General features: G+C 33.5%; 1 protein-coding gene across 2 annotated transcripts in view; it reads left to right on the forward strand.

The window, feature by feature from the left end:
• Positions 1 to 17232, forward strand: part of LOC134741954 (uncharacterized) — a 275994-nt gene that overhangs the window by 948 nt on the left and 257814 nt on the right. The window contains exons 2-5 of one of the 2 annotated variants that reach the window (XM_063674861.1): positions 1568 to 1612; positions 1766 to 1861; positions 2241 to 2468; positions 8606 to 8711. In XM_063674861.1, coding sequence (XP_063530931.1) covers positions 1568 to 1612; positions 1766 to 1861; positions 2241 to 2468; positions 8606 to 8686 — 450 coding nt within the window. In that variant the 3' untranslated portion in view covers positions 8687 to 8711. Of the gene's footprint in view, positions 1 to 1567; positions 1613 to 1765; positions 1862 to 2240; positions 2469 to 8605; positions 8788 to 17232 lie in introns of those variants that run through there. The other variant, XM_063674853.1, reaches the window with a different exon arrangement.

Here is a 17232-nt window from a genome sequence, read left to right on the forward strand (position 1 = left end):
ATTTTTAACTCTTGTAAAATATTTACGCATTTCGTTTACCTTGAATGAAACAAAAATAATTACGTAGTCCCCATTTTCCTCTTTTATATTATTGTAAATATTTTTTTCACAATTTATTGTATTTTAATCATAGCTATGCCTGACTGTTTGATTTTTTTAGATTTTTTCATTATTATAAGAGTTGGGAGCATTTAAGAATTTGTATGAAACCTGTTTCTCGCTCCTAACTTTTATAATTTTTAAAAAAGAACGAAAAAATCACACGGTCTATCAATCAGCTATGACTACAAAACATAAAATTCGTTAAAAAAAATTCCATAATTCCAATGCAGGGAGAAAAATGAGGACTACGTTTGTATGGAGAATCGGTCGTCCCCTTTCCTCTTAATATGAAATATTAACTGATTTGGAAGATTGTGTGTTTAAATAGTTTTGAAGCATATATTTGCAGATTGGTTTAATTTTTTTCAACATCCAGTAAAGTTCTGATGATGGAATCCATGAGGAACTGAGGGAACTCCTTCAATCTTATAGGCATAATATAGCAATTATTGCAGTATCACTCAAGCATTTGCATTTAAACTTTGCTGTTTGAATTCGTCAACGACAAATATTTTACGTTTGGCGATGAGTTTTTTTTCTTAAGGTTGCAAAAATTTCAAGTTACGTGAAATTGTTTTCGTTAAAGCGGAACTGTTCATGAAGACCTACAATGTCTTTGGAGTTTGGGCTAACTTGTAATTATTATGAGATGCAAGGTCGGCCGAATTGCACCTTCCCATGCAAACGTAGTTCCGCTCTCATTTTAAAAATACGTTTTGGATTGTAATGAAACTTTGCAAATACAATGACATGAGGTATATCTAGGTCTGAAATTAGTTTATATCAAAGATAGATATAACTCCGTAATAGATGGATACAGTCTAAGGAAAAAACGTGCCTCGAAAATCACAAAAATTTGATTCTCGATCAGATAGCGCCACTAGCTCTGGCCTACTCTCGTATAGAGGGCGTTGACGGTTTCGTTTGTTATTTATAATTTTAACGCATATCAGTGAAAGAACATGGGTCAAAATCATATAAAAATAAAAAATGCAAATTAAAAAATCATTTATCCATATTTAAATACATTTTAACGTATTTTTATAAATCTTAATTTTTAGTATTAAAGTATGTCGATAGATGGCAGTGAATTTACAGTGGTTACAAAATTTACTATGACAGTACCGCTCTTTCTTATATCCTCTTTGGTTTATATAGACCAAGTTTATAAAACAAATGAAATAGAGCAAAAACAAGTTTTGTATGAAAAACTTAAATTCGCTGTATTTTCTTAACTATGGTATGGTAGCTACATAAACTAATTACATATATAGATATACCTTATCCTATTGTAAGTACAGAACTTCAGAGCAATCAATTTAGTCGTTTTAAAATGAGAGCGGAACTACGTTTGTATGGAGAACCGAGCTTGCCGGAGACCCTTAAGATAATGCTACGAAATGTGTATTTCAAACTGTTTTGTGGAAATAATTTTGTTTCTTTAAAGATTTTTTCTTGATTACAGGCCGACGGTGATGATAAGAAAAAATGTATGAGGGTATTTCATCCGGTAAGTTAAAAATCGATCAAATGCGAGTCGAATTCATGCTTAAACGGTCTTAATTATATATCGTCCTAAGTCCCAGGTTTTTTTTGCAATTTTGAATTTGTGTAACCTTATTTTATGCCATTACCAATTTAAATTTGAACTTGTTATTTTCAGGGATCTATGCATTGCTGTAAAAACGAAATGCCGCCACCGAAAGTAGACAAAGATGAGCTGAAAGAATGCTTGAAGATTCCACACATTCACCATTCTGTAAGGGTTGTATTTTTATATATGCCGATGCATTCAAAATACCTATAGGTAGTATATTAACCACAGCTGAGTAGATGAATTCAGTATTTAATTAAATATAATGTAAGCTACATTATAGAAAACAATTTTTAGATCAATATTCCTATTTATATTATAAATTTTAATGATTGCGTGCTTAGACATTTTGATGTTTGTTCATCCTCACACACGGATTTCGATGGAAAGAGGCAATACTTAGTATGTTATAATAGTAAAACGGCCGATGTCTTACTTTCATTCGCAGTAGTATCTACTGGCATAATAAAAAAAAATGACAAAAAAGGCAAGTTCTTGCAATATGTTACTGATGGTATTCATTATAATGTGCAACTTTTTTTAGTGTCAGCATGATATTTGCATTGGAAAGAAATTTGGCTACGCTTCCGATGACGGTACAGTCGATATGGATGCATGGGAGAAGCATTTTACGGAAGAATTTAAAAGCTCTCCTACGTTGGTAGAATCCGTCAAAGAGAACTGTATCAAGGGTGACATCAGCAAATACGGACCACCTGATGCTTGCCAGCTGGCCAAATTGAGGATGTGCCAGGATAGGTCCATTATCCTAGTAAGTACTTATATTCTCTACTATATTATACCTATGTACTATTACGTCCCCGCGTGATTTCTAAATATACAACTTATATATAGTACATTACTACAGAGGCTGGGAAGTAAGGGGTTGCCTGCCGAATGTATATAGACGGCCGAACGTAGTGAAGCCGGTAGTTATGAGGCCGACAACCCCTTTTCACGCCGAGGTATGTATAGTGCTTTTTTCAAACATACAACGAAATAAACTAGTGGCTCTGTGAGCTGTAGACCTCGCGAGCATAGCTTAAGATGAATGTGTCTAGGGTTGTCCTGCCGACTAACCACCAAAAGATGGCGTGATTGTGCACAATTTGCGAATTATCACCATCGTTTCCAAAACTCAAACATTTTCTAAGACGTGTTGATATTCACGCATGCAACAAAAATATGACGTCTTAATCGAAATATATTTACACTCAACAGTAGAGACTGTCACACTTCATCAAAATTGTGTAAAGACTGCAAAATATTGCAATATCTTGCAATACATACCAATTTGTATTTGTTGTTATAACGGCAACAGAAATACATCATTTCTAAAAATTTCAACTGTCTAGCTATCACAGTTTATTAATTAGATACAGCCTGGTGACAGACAGACGGTCAGACGGACAGAGGAGTCTTAGTATAAATATTATAACAGGGTACCGTTTTTACCCTTTGTGTAAGAATCCCTAAAAATCGGCCCGTTTTGACCTCACGATGTTACCACCTGTCGAGTAAATTAGGCACTACTTAGTTAGGTCACCAGACCTGTGTTAAAGTGACATCTTTGTTAGTTATTATTGAACAACTTTACCATCTTGTTTGACATGGATAGTGTAAAGGTCACTCACACAAACAGGCGTTGAGTAAAATTTTCTCATTTTTTATTGAATTTTTCAATAATATTATTGAATAATTGGCTCCATAAACCCGCCTTAAACCTCAAAGTTTATGGTGCAAGAAATCTACGTATTTTAAAAGAAAAACTGTAAATCCAACTATATGAAATTCGGAATAAGAAAACCACTTAAAGCTAACTACACGTATGGCTCCGCCGTTCAGAAAACTTTAGACAATTAAAATAACAAAAAAAAAACATTTTTTAGGGCTAGTTAAATATAAGCTTGTAAAAATGAAACGAATACGCTTAGCCCGCGCTTGATCAATCAATTTCAAAATAGAAAAATAAAAAACAAAAAAAAACTACGAATTTTAAGTGTAAAACAAAAAACAAAAACTTATGTAGCAGCATACAATTACTGGGGATCGAACCAGGGACCACCCGGCGCAAACGAAAAAAGCGAATGTTTGCAAAACACGCTATGATAGTGCTTACCTAAGCTGACGAAATTCAGCTACTCATCCTCGAGTAAAAACTAAATATCTAAATACCGCCAAAACCAGCAATACAATGTTTCTACATCTTTTGATATTTAATCTGTAAACACATCTCAAAAAGAAAATACTGTTATTATATCGATATGACTATTTGTGTAGCCGCGAGCTATCACAACTCCGCCATTTTGAAAAATTGTCAAAAACCGGATCGACAAAAAAATTCTATTTAATTGACCGAAGCGTAGCGAAGGTCTACGTTTTGACTCGGGCATTTTGCTTTTGTATGTCCGGATGTTCTCCTCTACAGGTCGCAATTCTCAACCGATTCTCGTGAAATTTTGTGACCAAATTCTATAATCAAATATAATTTTTTTGTCGATCCGGTTTTTGACAATTTTTCAAAATGGCGGAGTTGTGATAGCTCGCGGCTACACAAATAGTCATATCGATATAATAACAGTATTTTCTTTTTGAGATGTGTTTACAGATTAAATATCAAAAGATGTAGAAACATTGTATTGCTGGTTTTGGCGGTATTTAGATATTTAGTTTTTACTCGAGGATGAGTAGCTGAATTTCGCCAGCTTAGGTAAGCACTATCATAGCGTGTTTTGCAAACATTCGCTTTTTTCGTTTGCGCCGGGTGGTCCCTGGTTCGATCCCCAGTAATTGTATGCTGCTACATAAGTTTTTTTATTTTTTTTACACTTAAAATTCGTAGTTTTTTTTTTTGTTTTTTTCTATTTTGAAATTGATTGATCAAGCGCGGGCTAAGCTTATTCGTTTCATTTTTACAAGCTTATATTTAACTAGCCCTAAAAAATGTTTTTTTTTGTTATTTTAATTGTCTTAAGTTTTCTGAACGGCGGAGCCATACGTGTAGTTAGCTTTAAGTGGTTTTCTTATTCCGAATTTCATATAGTTGGATTTACAGTTTTTCTTTTAAAATACGTAGATTTCTTGCACCATAAACTTTGAGGTTTAAGTAATATATAGATTGGTTTGTCTAAGCGGGTTTATGGAGCCAATTATTCAATAATATTATTGAAAAATTCAATAAAAAATGAGAAAATTTTACTCAACGCCTGTTTGTGTGAGTGACCTTTACACTATCCATGTCAAACAAGATGGTAAAGTTGTTCAATAATAACTAATAAAGATGTCACTTTAACACAGGTCTGGTGACCTAACTAAGTAGTGCCTAATTTACTCGACAGGTGGTAACATCGTGAGGTCAAAACGGGCCGATTTTTAGGGATTCTTACACAAAGGGTAAAAACGGTACCCTGTTATAATATTTATACTAAGACTCCTCTGTCCGTCTGACCGTCTGTCTGTCACCAGGCTGTATCTAATTAATAAACTGTGATAGCTAGACAGTTGAAATTATTAGAAATGATGTATTTCTGTTGCCGTTATAACAACAAATACAAATTGGTATGTGTATGTGAATGCAAGATATTGCAATATTTTGCAGTCTTTACACAATTTTGATGAAGTGTGACAGTCTCTACTGTTGAGTGTAAATATATTTCGATTTAGACGTCATATTTTTGTTGCATGCGTGAATATCAACACATCTTAGAAAATGTTTGAGTTTTGGAAACGATGGTGATAATTCGCAAATTGTGCACAATCACGCCATCTTTTGGTGGTTAGTCGGCAGGACAGCCCTAGACACATTCATCTTAAGCTATGCTCGCGAGGTCTACAGCTCACAGAGCCACTAGTTATAGAATTTGGTCACAAAATTTCACGAGAATCGGTTGAGAATTGCGACCTGTAGAGGAGAACATCCGGACATACAAAAGCAAAATGCCCGAGTCAAACCGTAGACCTTCGCTACGCTTCGGTCAATAAATAAAAACTCCACGAAATACTTTTTTTATTTCTAGAGAAACTTAAACTAGACACAAAATATCACTAACACGTATATTATCACACTTACATTTTACGTTTATTTTTATTACACGTAGGTATATTTTTATGTATCTGTGATTTTTTCGCCTTGTATCTGTCTGCTTGTTGTTTTATAGTTGAGTCATTATATGTTTTCAGACAAACATATTAATAAAGTTTTCAAACCTGTGTGACATGATACATCTAGGAGTACTGTTTAAAATTCACCACTCCCTCCCCCCTCCACCTGACGCTCGACTCCCCGACCTTGAAATGTGTCCCCGTTGGTAGTTTTTTGACATTCTGACGAAATCTATAATAGATATCGAAAAACAGATGCACCGATTTTAATGTGTGTTTTTTTGCTGGATAGCTGGCTTCACTGCGATGATTTTTAGGTATATTTCATTAAAATCGGTCTAGCCGTTTTGAAAATATAATGCACGTAGTCAAATGAGTATGGTTGTTTTGTTATTTTAAGGTTATACAAGTACTTATAGCTTGAATACCGTCCAAATTGTAAAAAAACACAAGGCCTTTTTTGTTCCAAATTTAATGAGGATTAATTTTGTTCTTGACACTTTTTGATATCTTTTATAGTTTTTGTGAGAATGTGAAAAGACCACCAACGGGGACACATTTCAAGGTTGGGGGGAGTCGAGCGTGATGTGGAGGGGGGGGGGGTGAATTTTAAACAGTACACCTAGATGAATCATGTCACATAGGTTTGAAAACTTTATTAATTAGTTTCATTTTCCCATAGAATGACTCAACTATTTAGCCACATAAATAAATACATAGTTTTTATGTTATTAATATTGTTCTTCACATACATCGTTAACTTAAGCATGGAGTGTAATTCCCACAGTGATGACGTTTATATAGTTACTTATTTCAGTGCTTTAAAATATTACACAAAATCTGTTTCCGATAAACTGTGGGCAGTTTTCTTTGTGTTATTTACAAAATTGCCATTAGCAACCATACACTTTGCCGTTGAATTTACCGGCATCAAGTTATTTAAAGTCAATTCTGCTTCCGATCTTAATTTCGTAGGAGTACCTACAATTAACATTCATTTAATTTTTCGTCGATATTTCCGTCGGAACTCATATTAAATAACAAAATCAACAACGCACAATAAATCCAATAAAATTGATTTACAGAATAAGAATGCTGCCTCCAAAACGATTAAATCATAAATCATAATCATAAATCATTTATTCGTAAAAACCTTAAATTCGTAACCTACGTTTTTTTTTCTTTTGTGATTCGATTATACATTTTTACCGCTGTTATTTAAATTAAATATTTTAAATATATTGTAGTTAAATTTGTAATTCAAAACTATTGCAATTTATTAATAATGTTTATTTATAATTTTTTTGTAGATTTTATAGAAATAAAACTGCAAAATATATGAAATATCGTTTATTATTTATTTAATAGGCGTATTATTGGCAGAATGTCATTCCGAACCAAAAAGCAAATATTGCTCCTAGTTTTTTTTTAATGGCTGAATGCCATGATGCTGTGTCACAAATATATGTGAAATGTAAATTAAAAAACAGCCACTTCCGGGCCTAGGCCTGCGACTTTGTATGAAATTTCATTAAATACCTCTCGTCTAGCCGCGCCCGAGACGTGATACTTCCCAGCCTAATATAAAGAACATACTCGTAATATCAATATTTGATTGCATGTTTGAAAAAAATAATATTACAATACCTTAGCCAACTCGGTTTCTATTTTAACATAATATTTAACTTTTTCAACTGCTGGTAGCTTTTTGTACCTAAAATTGATGTAATTTGTAATTCGTTTGCCTGAATCATGGTTAACACAGATGTTACATCGAAATATTAGTCCAACACAATTCTGCCGACTTACGGCGTGCAAATTTTACTATAAATACTTAATTACTAACATGCATTTACTCTATATTCACACTTCATAGATTAAATATTACTCAATAACAAATGTCAATATTTATAAATTTTATATTACCAAAATATTTAACTGATGTCCTACAGAATACTTTACATTGCATTAATTAAATTATAATTAGGTAAAGCCATTTTTACATAAATTTACAGCCCTTTATTGCGCATGATTATTAAATCAACAGTTGGTTTCTTTTAAGAATTCCTTAACTGAGTAAAAGCAACTCTTTCAACCATAGATTAAGTTTTTTGCAAAAGCTGTTATAATCCATATCCATTATTTGTTTGGGTATAGTTAAAGATTAAACAGGCCATGTAGTAGCAATTTTTGCGGTACAGTTTTGGTCTTGGAGCGGGCATGGTTAAATTAATCTGTTTCAGCTCTCCGGTTTAAATTGTCGTTCGGCTTAAATAGTGACATATTTGCCTTTACTAATTTAGCTGTTTTAAAGATATGCATGCCCGGTAACGTCATAAATTAATTTTTTATGAAAATTGGAGAGCATGACTCCATCGTGCCGTGTAAGTAATTCATAATCAAAATATATAGTATCAGACAAAAGGGTGACCCCCAATTCGAATCCTTTCTGATGCAAATGTTGTCCATAGATATTCAACGCTGAAGTTCAACGAGCACTTGCACCTGAAGCGATTCGTCTTTTTATTTGTTTAGTATTAATGTTTTAGGATATTTTTTATAACAAAAATATATAAAAGATCTATTTAAAAAAGATTTATAAAAACTAGTATTGAACAACCATTCTTCTAAATTATTCAAATCCATTACGTTTCGAACCTAATTATATCCACATTAAGTTAGGTAGTTAGGAATAATGCGTCTGTAGTCGTTAAACAAGAAAAAGTTTTAAGACCATAAGCTACGAAAGACCAGCAGCATGCAGCATAAAACGTTAAAATCATATAAATAATAAATCTCTATTTCCAGGACTGCAAGGAATGGGATGACGATGGCCCGTGTGCTGGCATCAAGGACCTGGTCATGGAGTGCGCCAAGATGGATCACTAAACAATTGATTACCTAATAAATAATCGTATTCTGCTCGTAAATATTGTTTTTGCGAACGGTATGCTACTTACTTAAATAAATATTTTTTTCTTGCTGCGAAACATTTTAGAAAACAATTTTATTATATCCTAAGCGTTCTTCGAATCTTATTTGCGAATCCTCCAGGAGTCCATGAGGCCTTTGTCAGAGGTGCAACAAAAGAAATCAGCCTACACATTCAGACAAAAGACTTGAAAAATTGGTAAACCTAAGTTTAAGTTTATAAGTTACACGCTCAGATACAAGCAAAATGTTTGAAAATCTAACCCTTTTATAGTTGTAGTTTTGACCCTACACAAGCATACCATATGTGTGTAATATAAACGATCTCACAAAGTACACATACACCAATAATAAGCACCCATATCATGAGGTGTCACTAAAAGAAATTGAAATGAGCTCCATATTCACCAAACTTTTTTACGCAGAAAGATCACTAACAGAGGATGAGCTTAATTATTATTAATTAGTTTTTATAAACTGAGAAGTTAATGCAGATCTAATCAGTATTGTACATTCTGGTATCAAAATATCCTAAAAGCCATGCTTTGACTTTTTCAATCCTCCTCGATGTCACCGTCAGGCTATATAACTAACTTATTATTACAGACATATTAATTACACTTTGGTTAATTTAGTTTATTTTGGAATGTTGGTCATTGTTTTATTTCATTTCCTACCTTATCTCAATAATCATAAATTTTGTATTACTAAAGGTTTCTTTATCACAAACGCAGGTGCTACCTAGCTTTACTCACCCTAGGAAGGCGGTTTCGAGAGTGGCTAAAACAGTGCAAATGTTAGCTTTCACGAGGCGAAGCTACGATGATACAACTCTTTGAAACATTGTACGAGCTATCGCCCTAGAAGAACTGGAAATTTGCTTGTCGGCTTTAACTAGGATAACACATATTTACATAGCGTACTAGCCACTATTTAACTGTATAGATAGTCTAAGCGTTATAACAACACCTCGTTTGTCAGCCAGGTTGTATAGGGATGGCGAGGTGAATAATTATGTTGACGCACATATATTTTATATTTACATATATTTACATTTATTTTATTTTTTTATATTTTATTTATATAAAGGTCGCCTAGTTAAATCACGTGGGTGCAGCAGCCTAAAAACATCGACATAATTGTTTTGTCTGAATTTCACTAAAATCTACTTCTATCTATTTAAAATAATAATTTCACCACCTCTAAAAAGTTCAAAAACTTGTCAATCAAGGGGAATTTGTATACGTCACTATAGGTATGACCCAAAATCAAGACTTAAGAAGAGTTTTTCCGCAATCGATCAGTATGTAAGGCAGTGAATAACTTAAAAGCCATTGGCTTTATTATTTTTAGAAAGCAGGTAGACTATAAAACGTCATTAAATTAAACTTTCGTGTATACAAAATTTTATATTCTTTCGGTTGGATATCGAACGCTCCTTGAGAAACATATCACTGTGTCTCACTATACAAAAATTACCATTCGAATAGTGACGGTGTTCCATTTTTCAAAAGTTAAATTTTCAAGCACAAATCATTTTGGAACGACATGTGGGGTATGTACCATATGACCTATTTTAATCGACTATGTGAACCTCATAGGAATCATAAAAATTGCATTTACGTGCTACAAAATAGTTAATATTTACTCATAATAGCTTCAATTATTATTGTTGTGCAATGGACTACTTCCTGTGACATTTATTTTTATAATATACACCTTTGCGGTAAATTGCACTGAATTATAACCTATTATAAAATTATTATTTTTATTTGTAAGTATCCCCTTGGATATCACGGGCCTATAAATCCCGGTCTTTTGATAGGCTTGCGTGGGGATATAGATCCAACACAAGGGGCCTCTATCCCTTGGAGAGCTTTAATGTCATGTAGAACGCCTGCTGGAACCCGTTCACAGACGCAACAATAGATACCCATGAACCGGTCGCAGCAGGCATATTGTAGAAAAAGTGAACAGTATACCGGTCTATGGATTGAAGTTTGGGTGGACAATGAGACTGGGCTATTGTAAAGAAGTCGGACACCTGCCATAACAATGTCAAAACACATTATCGAGGCAGGTGGTGACTTGCCGCTGACTAGATGGGCCCCTGAAACTGCCGTCGTGAAGACGACCAGGAGCAACACCGGTGTGAGCGGCTCAGGGGTGTCGAGAGGTGCGCGTCGCTTTCTACCCAGTGGCTGTTACCAGCCACTGTGCCAACTCGGGTCTTATGCATCTTTCACATCCACCCCTGGAGCATATAGCTCTTACGACTCCCCTCTGGACGGCCAATGAAGGCAAGCCAGAGCTGAGAGTCCTGCGGGTCCCCTTGGGGCCACTCCGACCGACGAAGACACGCCGGAGACGGAGACCCTGACCGGCTCTCTGGAGCACTCGGGTCCGTGGGATCATCACTCCCCAACAGCTCGCCACAAGCTGCCAATTTTTTTTTAAGTATTATTAAATTATTAATATTGTGAGCCTATTGTGTCCCACTGCTGGGCAAAGGCCTTCCTTCCCCTTCTTATTCCATTCGTCCCGGTTGTGAGCTACATCTGGCCAGTCTCTCAAAAAGGAGTCCAAGTTATCCCGCCGTCGCCGACGAGGTCTGCCGGATCCCCGGTTTGACTCGTGGGGCACCCACTCCGTGGTTATCTTGGCCCACAAGTCATTCGGCATGCGGCATGGTATTATAAAATGACTTACATAATTTTCAATGACGAAATTTCAATGGGCTTTCGTAAATTTTTTTGACCTTGAAAGATTTTCGGGTCATTAATGTGACGGCCATGAAATTTTCGAATCTTTTTGATACAATAGTATTTTTATATTTGTTTTCGTTTTAAATAATATCATCTAGAATAGTCCATTAGTATATCGTCACTTGTAATATGAATTAACGTAACGAAATTGAGTTAAGTATACAGGTCGACTGCAAATTTGATGATCTGTCGATTACTACTATTAAAGTTGCGATATCTTGAAAAAAATGGTGATTACGTTAACCAAAATCAGACCATTTTTTTTTTTTTCATTTTAGGGACTTTTTTTTAATGTATGGCACATTTTTTATTATAAATAGCTTACCATAGTTTAACGTAACGACACATTTTTGACTGTGTATTGAGATCGTTTGAGGTAAAGACCAAAGTTAAAAAAAGTAATTAATGTAGGAGTCATCTGTATACAGATATGACTTACATTATTCAGTTTGTGGCACATTATAACCGATTGACTGTTACGCTAAGTTGAAAGCTAGGTATTAATATTATATTTAAAAAAATAACTCTACATTACGTTTGGTTTTTGAGACCAAAGCATTGTAAATATTTACCCAGATCAGACAAGTTTCAAACTTTAAAACGAGATTGCTTATCTTGTAATATGAATTAACGTGGTCCAAATGACGATTTTTCAGGTGAAACCAAAAACTAACTAACATTTAAACCAAAAACTAAGTAACTTTTTATATACAAATCTTATTGAAATCGTACTCGTATTTATAGCAATTATTTTGAATTTGTGAGATCTTTAAGCTAAATGAAGTATTAAAAAGCCTACTGTTATAGTTTAGAAAACAGCATGGCGCTTACGTTAATTTTTTTCCAATATCAGGAGTTACATTAGGATTAAGTTAAATAAATTAAAAACAGTGTAAGGTATGTCACAAAAAGTTAGGAAAAATTAAAGTAAGTGACACGGTTTTTAAAATGTCGACTTACGTTACAAGAAAATAATTAAAGCATTTTCAAACTTATTCTCTTTCTCTAGTAATAAGGTCTAACATAGAATTAGTTCTTCGGTTTTAGATATTTTTCGGCATGGTAATAAGCCATGAATAAAACTGGGTTTTTTGTACGAAACAGTTTAATTGTTAAAAAAACTTAAAAATCTGTATTAAAAAGAACTAAAAGTATTAAACCTCTATAAGGTTCTGTAATTTTCTGAAAAAAAAAACTATGAATCTCTACAAATGAATGAAAATTACTTAATTTTAACTTCATATTTTCTACTTTTCTTTACTCCCTTTCCTTGCTTTGCTCCTTTCCCCTTTTTTACAGCATCTGTGGCTTTTGCTACACATTCAGCTTCCCCTTTTTTATCTTCCTTCCTTCGTATTTATTGCGTTTCTTTCGTTGCATTCATCAACTTCCTCCCGTAGGTCTGTCGTTTCAACAGCATTAGTTGGATCTTCATCTTGTATAATATTGATTTAAACTTTCACGATTTTTACTCATTTTTATTCATTTCATTTTTTAATCGTATAATATTGTCTAAATATCAGTTTTGTCCACGTAAGGCAGCTGTAAATAATATTGCATTGCACATATTGTTTGGGTATAATCTCGTCGTCACAGTTTTCTCAGTCGTTGTACTTTTTTGTGGAAATTGGCAATCGTTGTTCATAAAGTTTATGCAGAGAATCAATCGATGGATTATTCGTTACGACCCGTGCATTAGACTGAACTTTTCCATTTCCTCTCCCTAAGCAAGTTAAATACACAATGAAGGACGACGGCGATACTTTCAAAATATCATTGGATCAAGGGACAACAAAAATAGGGAAAGGAAAGTGAAAAGGTGAGTCTAATGCATAGGTCGAACGAATAATCCATCGTGTGATTCTCTGCATACACTTTATGAACAACGATTTCTAAATTCCACAAAAAGTACATGGACCTAAAAAAACCTCTACGACGTCGAGGTCATACCTAAACAACATGTGCAAGGTTATTTACAGCTGCCTTATGTGGACAAAACTGATATTTAGACGACATTATACAAGATGAAGATCCAACTCATGATGTTGAAACGACAGACCAAAGGGAGGAAGTTGATAAATGCAACGAAAGAAACGCAATAAATACGAAGGAAACCATACAAAAGGGAAGGAATAAGAAAGAGAAAAAAGGGGAAGCTGAAGGTGCAGCAAAAGCCACAGATGCTGTAAAAAAGGGAAAAGGAAAAGCAAAGCAAGGAAAAGGAGTAAAGAAAAGTAGAAAATAGGAAAGTAAAATTAAGTATTTTTGCTTATCTCAAAAATTTCATTTATTTGTAATTGTAAGTTATAGAACATTAAAGAGATTTCATATTTTTAGTTTATTTTAACAGTAGTTTTAAGTTTGTTTTAACTGTTTCGTACATAAAAACCAGTTTTATTCATTGCTTACCACCATGCCTAAAAGTATACAAAACCGAAGAATTCATTATATATTAGACCTTATTACTAGATAATAAGTTTAAAAATGCTTTAATTATTTTTTTATAACGTAAGTCAACATTTTGAAAACTGTGTCACTTACATTAATTTTTCGTAACATACCTTAAACGTTTTGTGACATACCTTAAACTGTTCTTAATTTTTTTTAACTAAATCTTAATGTAACTCCTAAATTTTGAATTTTTTTTTTAACGTAAGCGCAATGCTATTTTCTAAACTATACCAGTTGCCTTATTAATACCTTAAAGAGCTCACAAATTCAAAATAATTGATATAAACACGATTTCAATAAGATTTGTAAATAAAAAGTTACAGCACTTTTTCTAATTTGCAAATTAGTTTTTGGCTTCTCCTGACATTATCATCATTTGGCGGTTACGTTAATTCATATTACAAGTGACGATATTGTAACTTAAAAATATAACTATTTAGGTACTGAAAAAAATATGGTTTTTAGGTATGCAGGAATTTTCTATCTACTACTACAAAGGCACATACTTAGCAAAGTAATTTAAGCCAAACCATTCAGGTTATTTCGACCACACGTCATACGAAACTTTCCTTTCCTTGTACCCCGCTCTCGCCTCAAACGACGAAACTTTCTCTTAGGCTGAAACACTTCACTTTATGACATCTGTGCCTCCGACCACTTTTGTAGTTCTATGTGAAAAGACGTACTTAAATCTTTTTATGAGTAAACAGATGTTAGAAACTAAATAGTGTTAAAATTTTGATTGTGACGATGAAATATGAGTAAATATCTTCTAAAAAATATTAATATAACAAGTACCTATTTATAATCGAAAACTCACTAAACTTCAGAGTCACACGTTAAATAGGTACCTATGTAATTATAATATAAACGATTATTAAGGTATATTATTATCCTGTTCATAAAATTGTAAATAAGAAACACCAGTAATGTAACTGCGTTTGCATTATCTTACTTACTCATATGACAGTTATTGCTTTTCTCAGCTAATTAAAAGCCGCTATTGAACGAGAACTAATCTCCCAGTATAACGTCTGCCATAAACTCACATCTACTGTATTGCTTAATAAGAGTCCTGCTAATACCAGTTTACGTTATTGTTCCAGCCTTAAGGCTAAGATTAGCATATAAACACCATCATTCCTAGATTTATACGTGAAAACTTGTTGTCTTTTGTCTCCCAGTGTCGTGGTTAATGTTCGCTTTGTTCCCCTACTACACCGCACTGTATATCAAGCTTAACGAATGTTATCTCACTGACTTTAAACAGTAACCGTTTTTAACTTTCGATAAAAACAACAAAAGGAACAGTGATTTATTTATACTTGTTTATACATATACATATATTTACATATTCGTACAAAATTAGTCCTGGATGTAAAAAGAAAAAATAATGTGTCTGTGTGAGCAAAAACAGAAACATTTTTAGGGTTCCGTAGCCACATAGCAAAAAACGTAACCCTTATGGATTCGTCATGTCTGTCTGTCCGTCTGTATGTCACAGCCACTTTTTTCCGAAACTATAAGAACTATACTGTTGAAACTTGGTAAGTAGATGTATTCTGTGAACCGCATTAAAATTGTCACACAAAAATAGAAAAAAAAAAAAAACAATAAATTTTAGGGGTTCCCCATACTTAGTACAGAAACTCAAAAAAAAATTTTTTTAGCACACGTTTTATCGTGTGGGGTATCTATGGATAGGTCTTCAAAAATGATATTGTGGTTTCTAATATAATTTTTTTCTAAAATGAATAGGTAGTTTGCCTCCAAAGTGGTAAAATGTGTGCCCCCCCCCCCCCCGTAACTTCTAAAATAAGAGAATGATAAAACTAAAAAATATATATGATGTACAGTCAGCAATACTATTAGCTTAGAACCTTTGCATACAAATTTCTATGCAGGGGGGTTTCAATCAACTCAAATATAAAAGTGGGGCTCCCATACAACAGGCGTGATTTTTTTGCTTTTTTTTGCGTAATGAAATTTGAGAATAGTCCTATGATACTTTGTAAGAGAGAGATTAAGTACCTACATTTATTTACCCACCTGATTTTAAACTTTTAAGTATTTTTGCTATAAGTCACCATCCTTTAGCACGACATGTTAAGAGTCCGCAGCAAGCTCGGTTGAATTTCACCTTCCCATACAAACGGAGTTTCATTCTCATTTTAAAACTACGTGTTGGATTGTAATGAAACCTTTCACATACAATGGCAAGGGATTTCTGTAATTAGTTTATATAGTTCCAGCTTATAAAACAAATGAATTAAAGCAAAAACAAGTTTTGTATGAAAAACTTAATACGAAGCTACACATTGGCCGACCGCTCACACAAAAGAAACAATGGCTTTTGTTTAACAAATTAGGGTCTTAGACGTAAAAACCATTTGAGAAGGTGCAGACTATACAAACAGACTCGAAATTGACGATTATTTTCATCTTACTCGTATCATGGCAATATAATCTTGGACAGGAATAATAAAACTTGAAAGACATGTTTTTTACCTATAATTGATCGATTGATTAATTACTTAGGTTTCCATACTGATACATACGTATAACTAACACCCTTACACTAATATAAAATACCAAAGATAGATATAACTCCGTAATAGATGTTTACAGTCTAAGGAAAAAACGTGCCTCAAAAATCAAGAAAATTTGATTCTCGTTCAGAGGGCGCCACTAGTTTTGGCCCACTGTCGTATAGATGGCGTTGACTGTTTCGTTTGTTATTTAACAATTTTAACGCATATCAGTGAAAGAACATGGGTCAAAATCATAAAAATAATTAATGCATTTAAAAAAAATAATTTTTCTATATATAAATACATTTTATCGTATTTTTATAAATCTTAATTTTTAGTTTTAAAGTGTGTCGACAGATGGCAGTGAATTTACTGGGGTTACAAAATTTACTATGACAGTACCGCTCTAGTATAAGTTACTCTATGAAAATACTAATTGCAATCGTATTATCTAGTCATATAAAATGTTACTTATAATTTAAACCGCTCACATGTTCGGAATTCTAACGTACAACTATATAAATATTTTAATGAACTGGCACATTCATCTGACATTCTTAATAAGGAATCTCGTAGTTAATAGTGGACAGTATTGTCCCCAATAGCCCCGGGCCTTTCTGTAATGTAAAACTTGAGCTCTAAAATTAACCCTTTGTTCGCTTAATCACCTCTATTAACATAACAGAGAGTGGCCGTACGGCGCCGCTTAACTTTATTGTGCAAAATCTGCAGTCCACTGTTCTGTATATAGAGTTAA

Source organism: Cydia strobilella, chromosome 1, assembly GCF_947568885.1.
Source record: "Cydia strobilella chromosome 1, ilCydStro3.1, whole genome shotgun sequence".
In the NCBI taxonomy this organism is placed as follows: domain Eukaryota; kingdom Metazoa; phylum Arthropoda; class Insecta; order Lepidoptera; family Tortricidae; genus Cydia; species Cydia strobilella.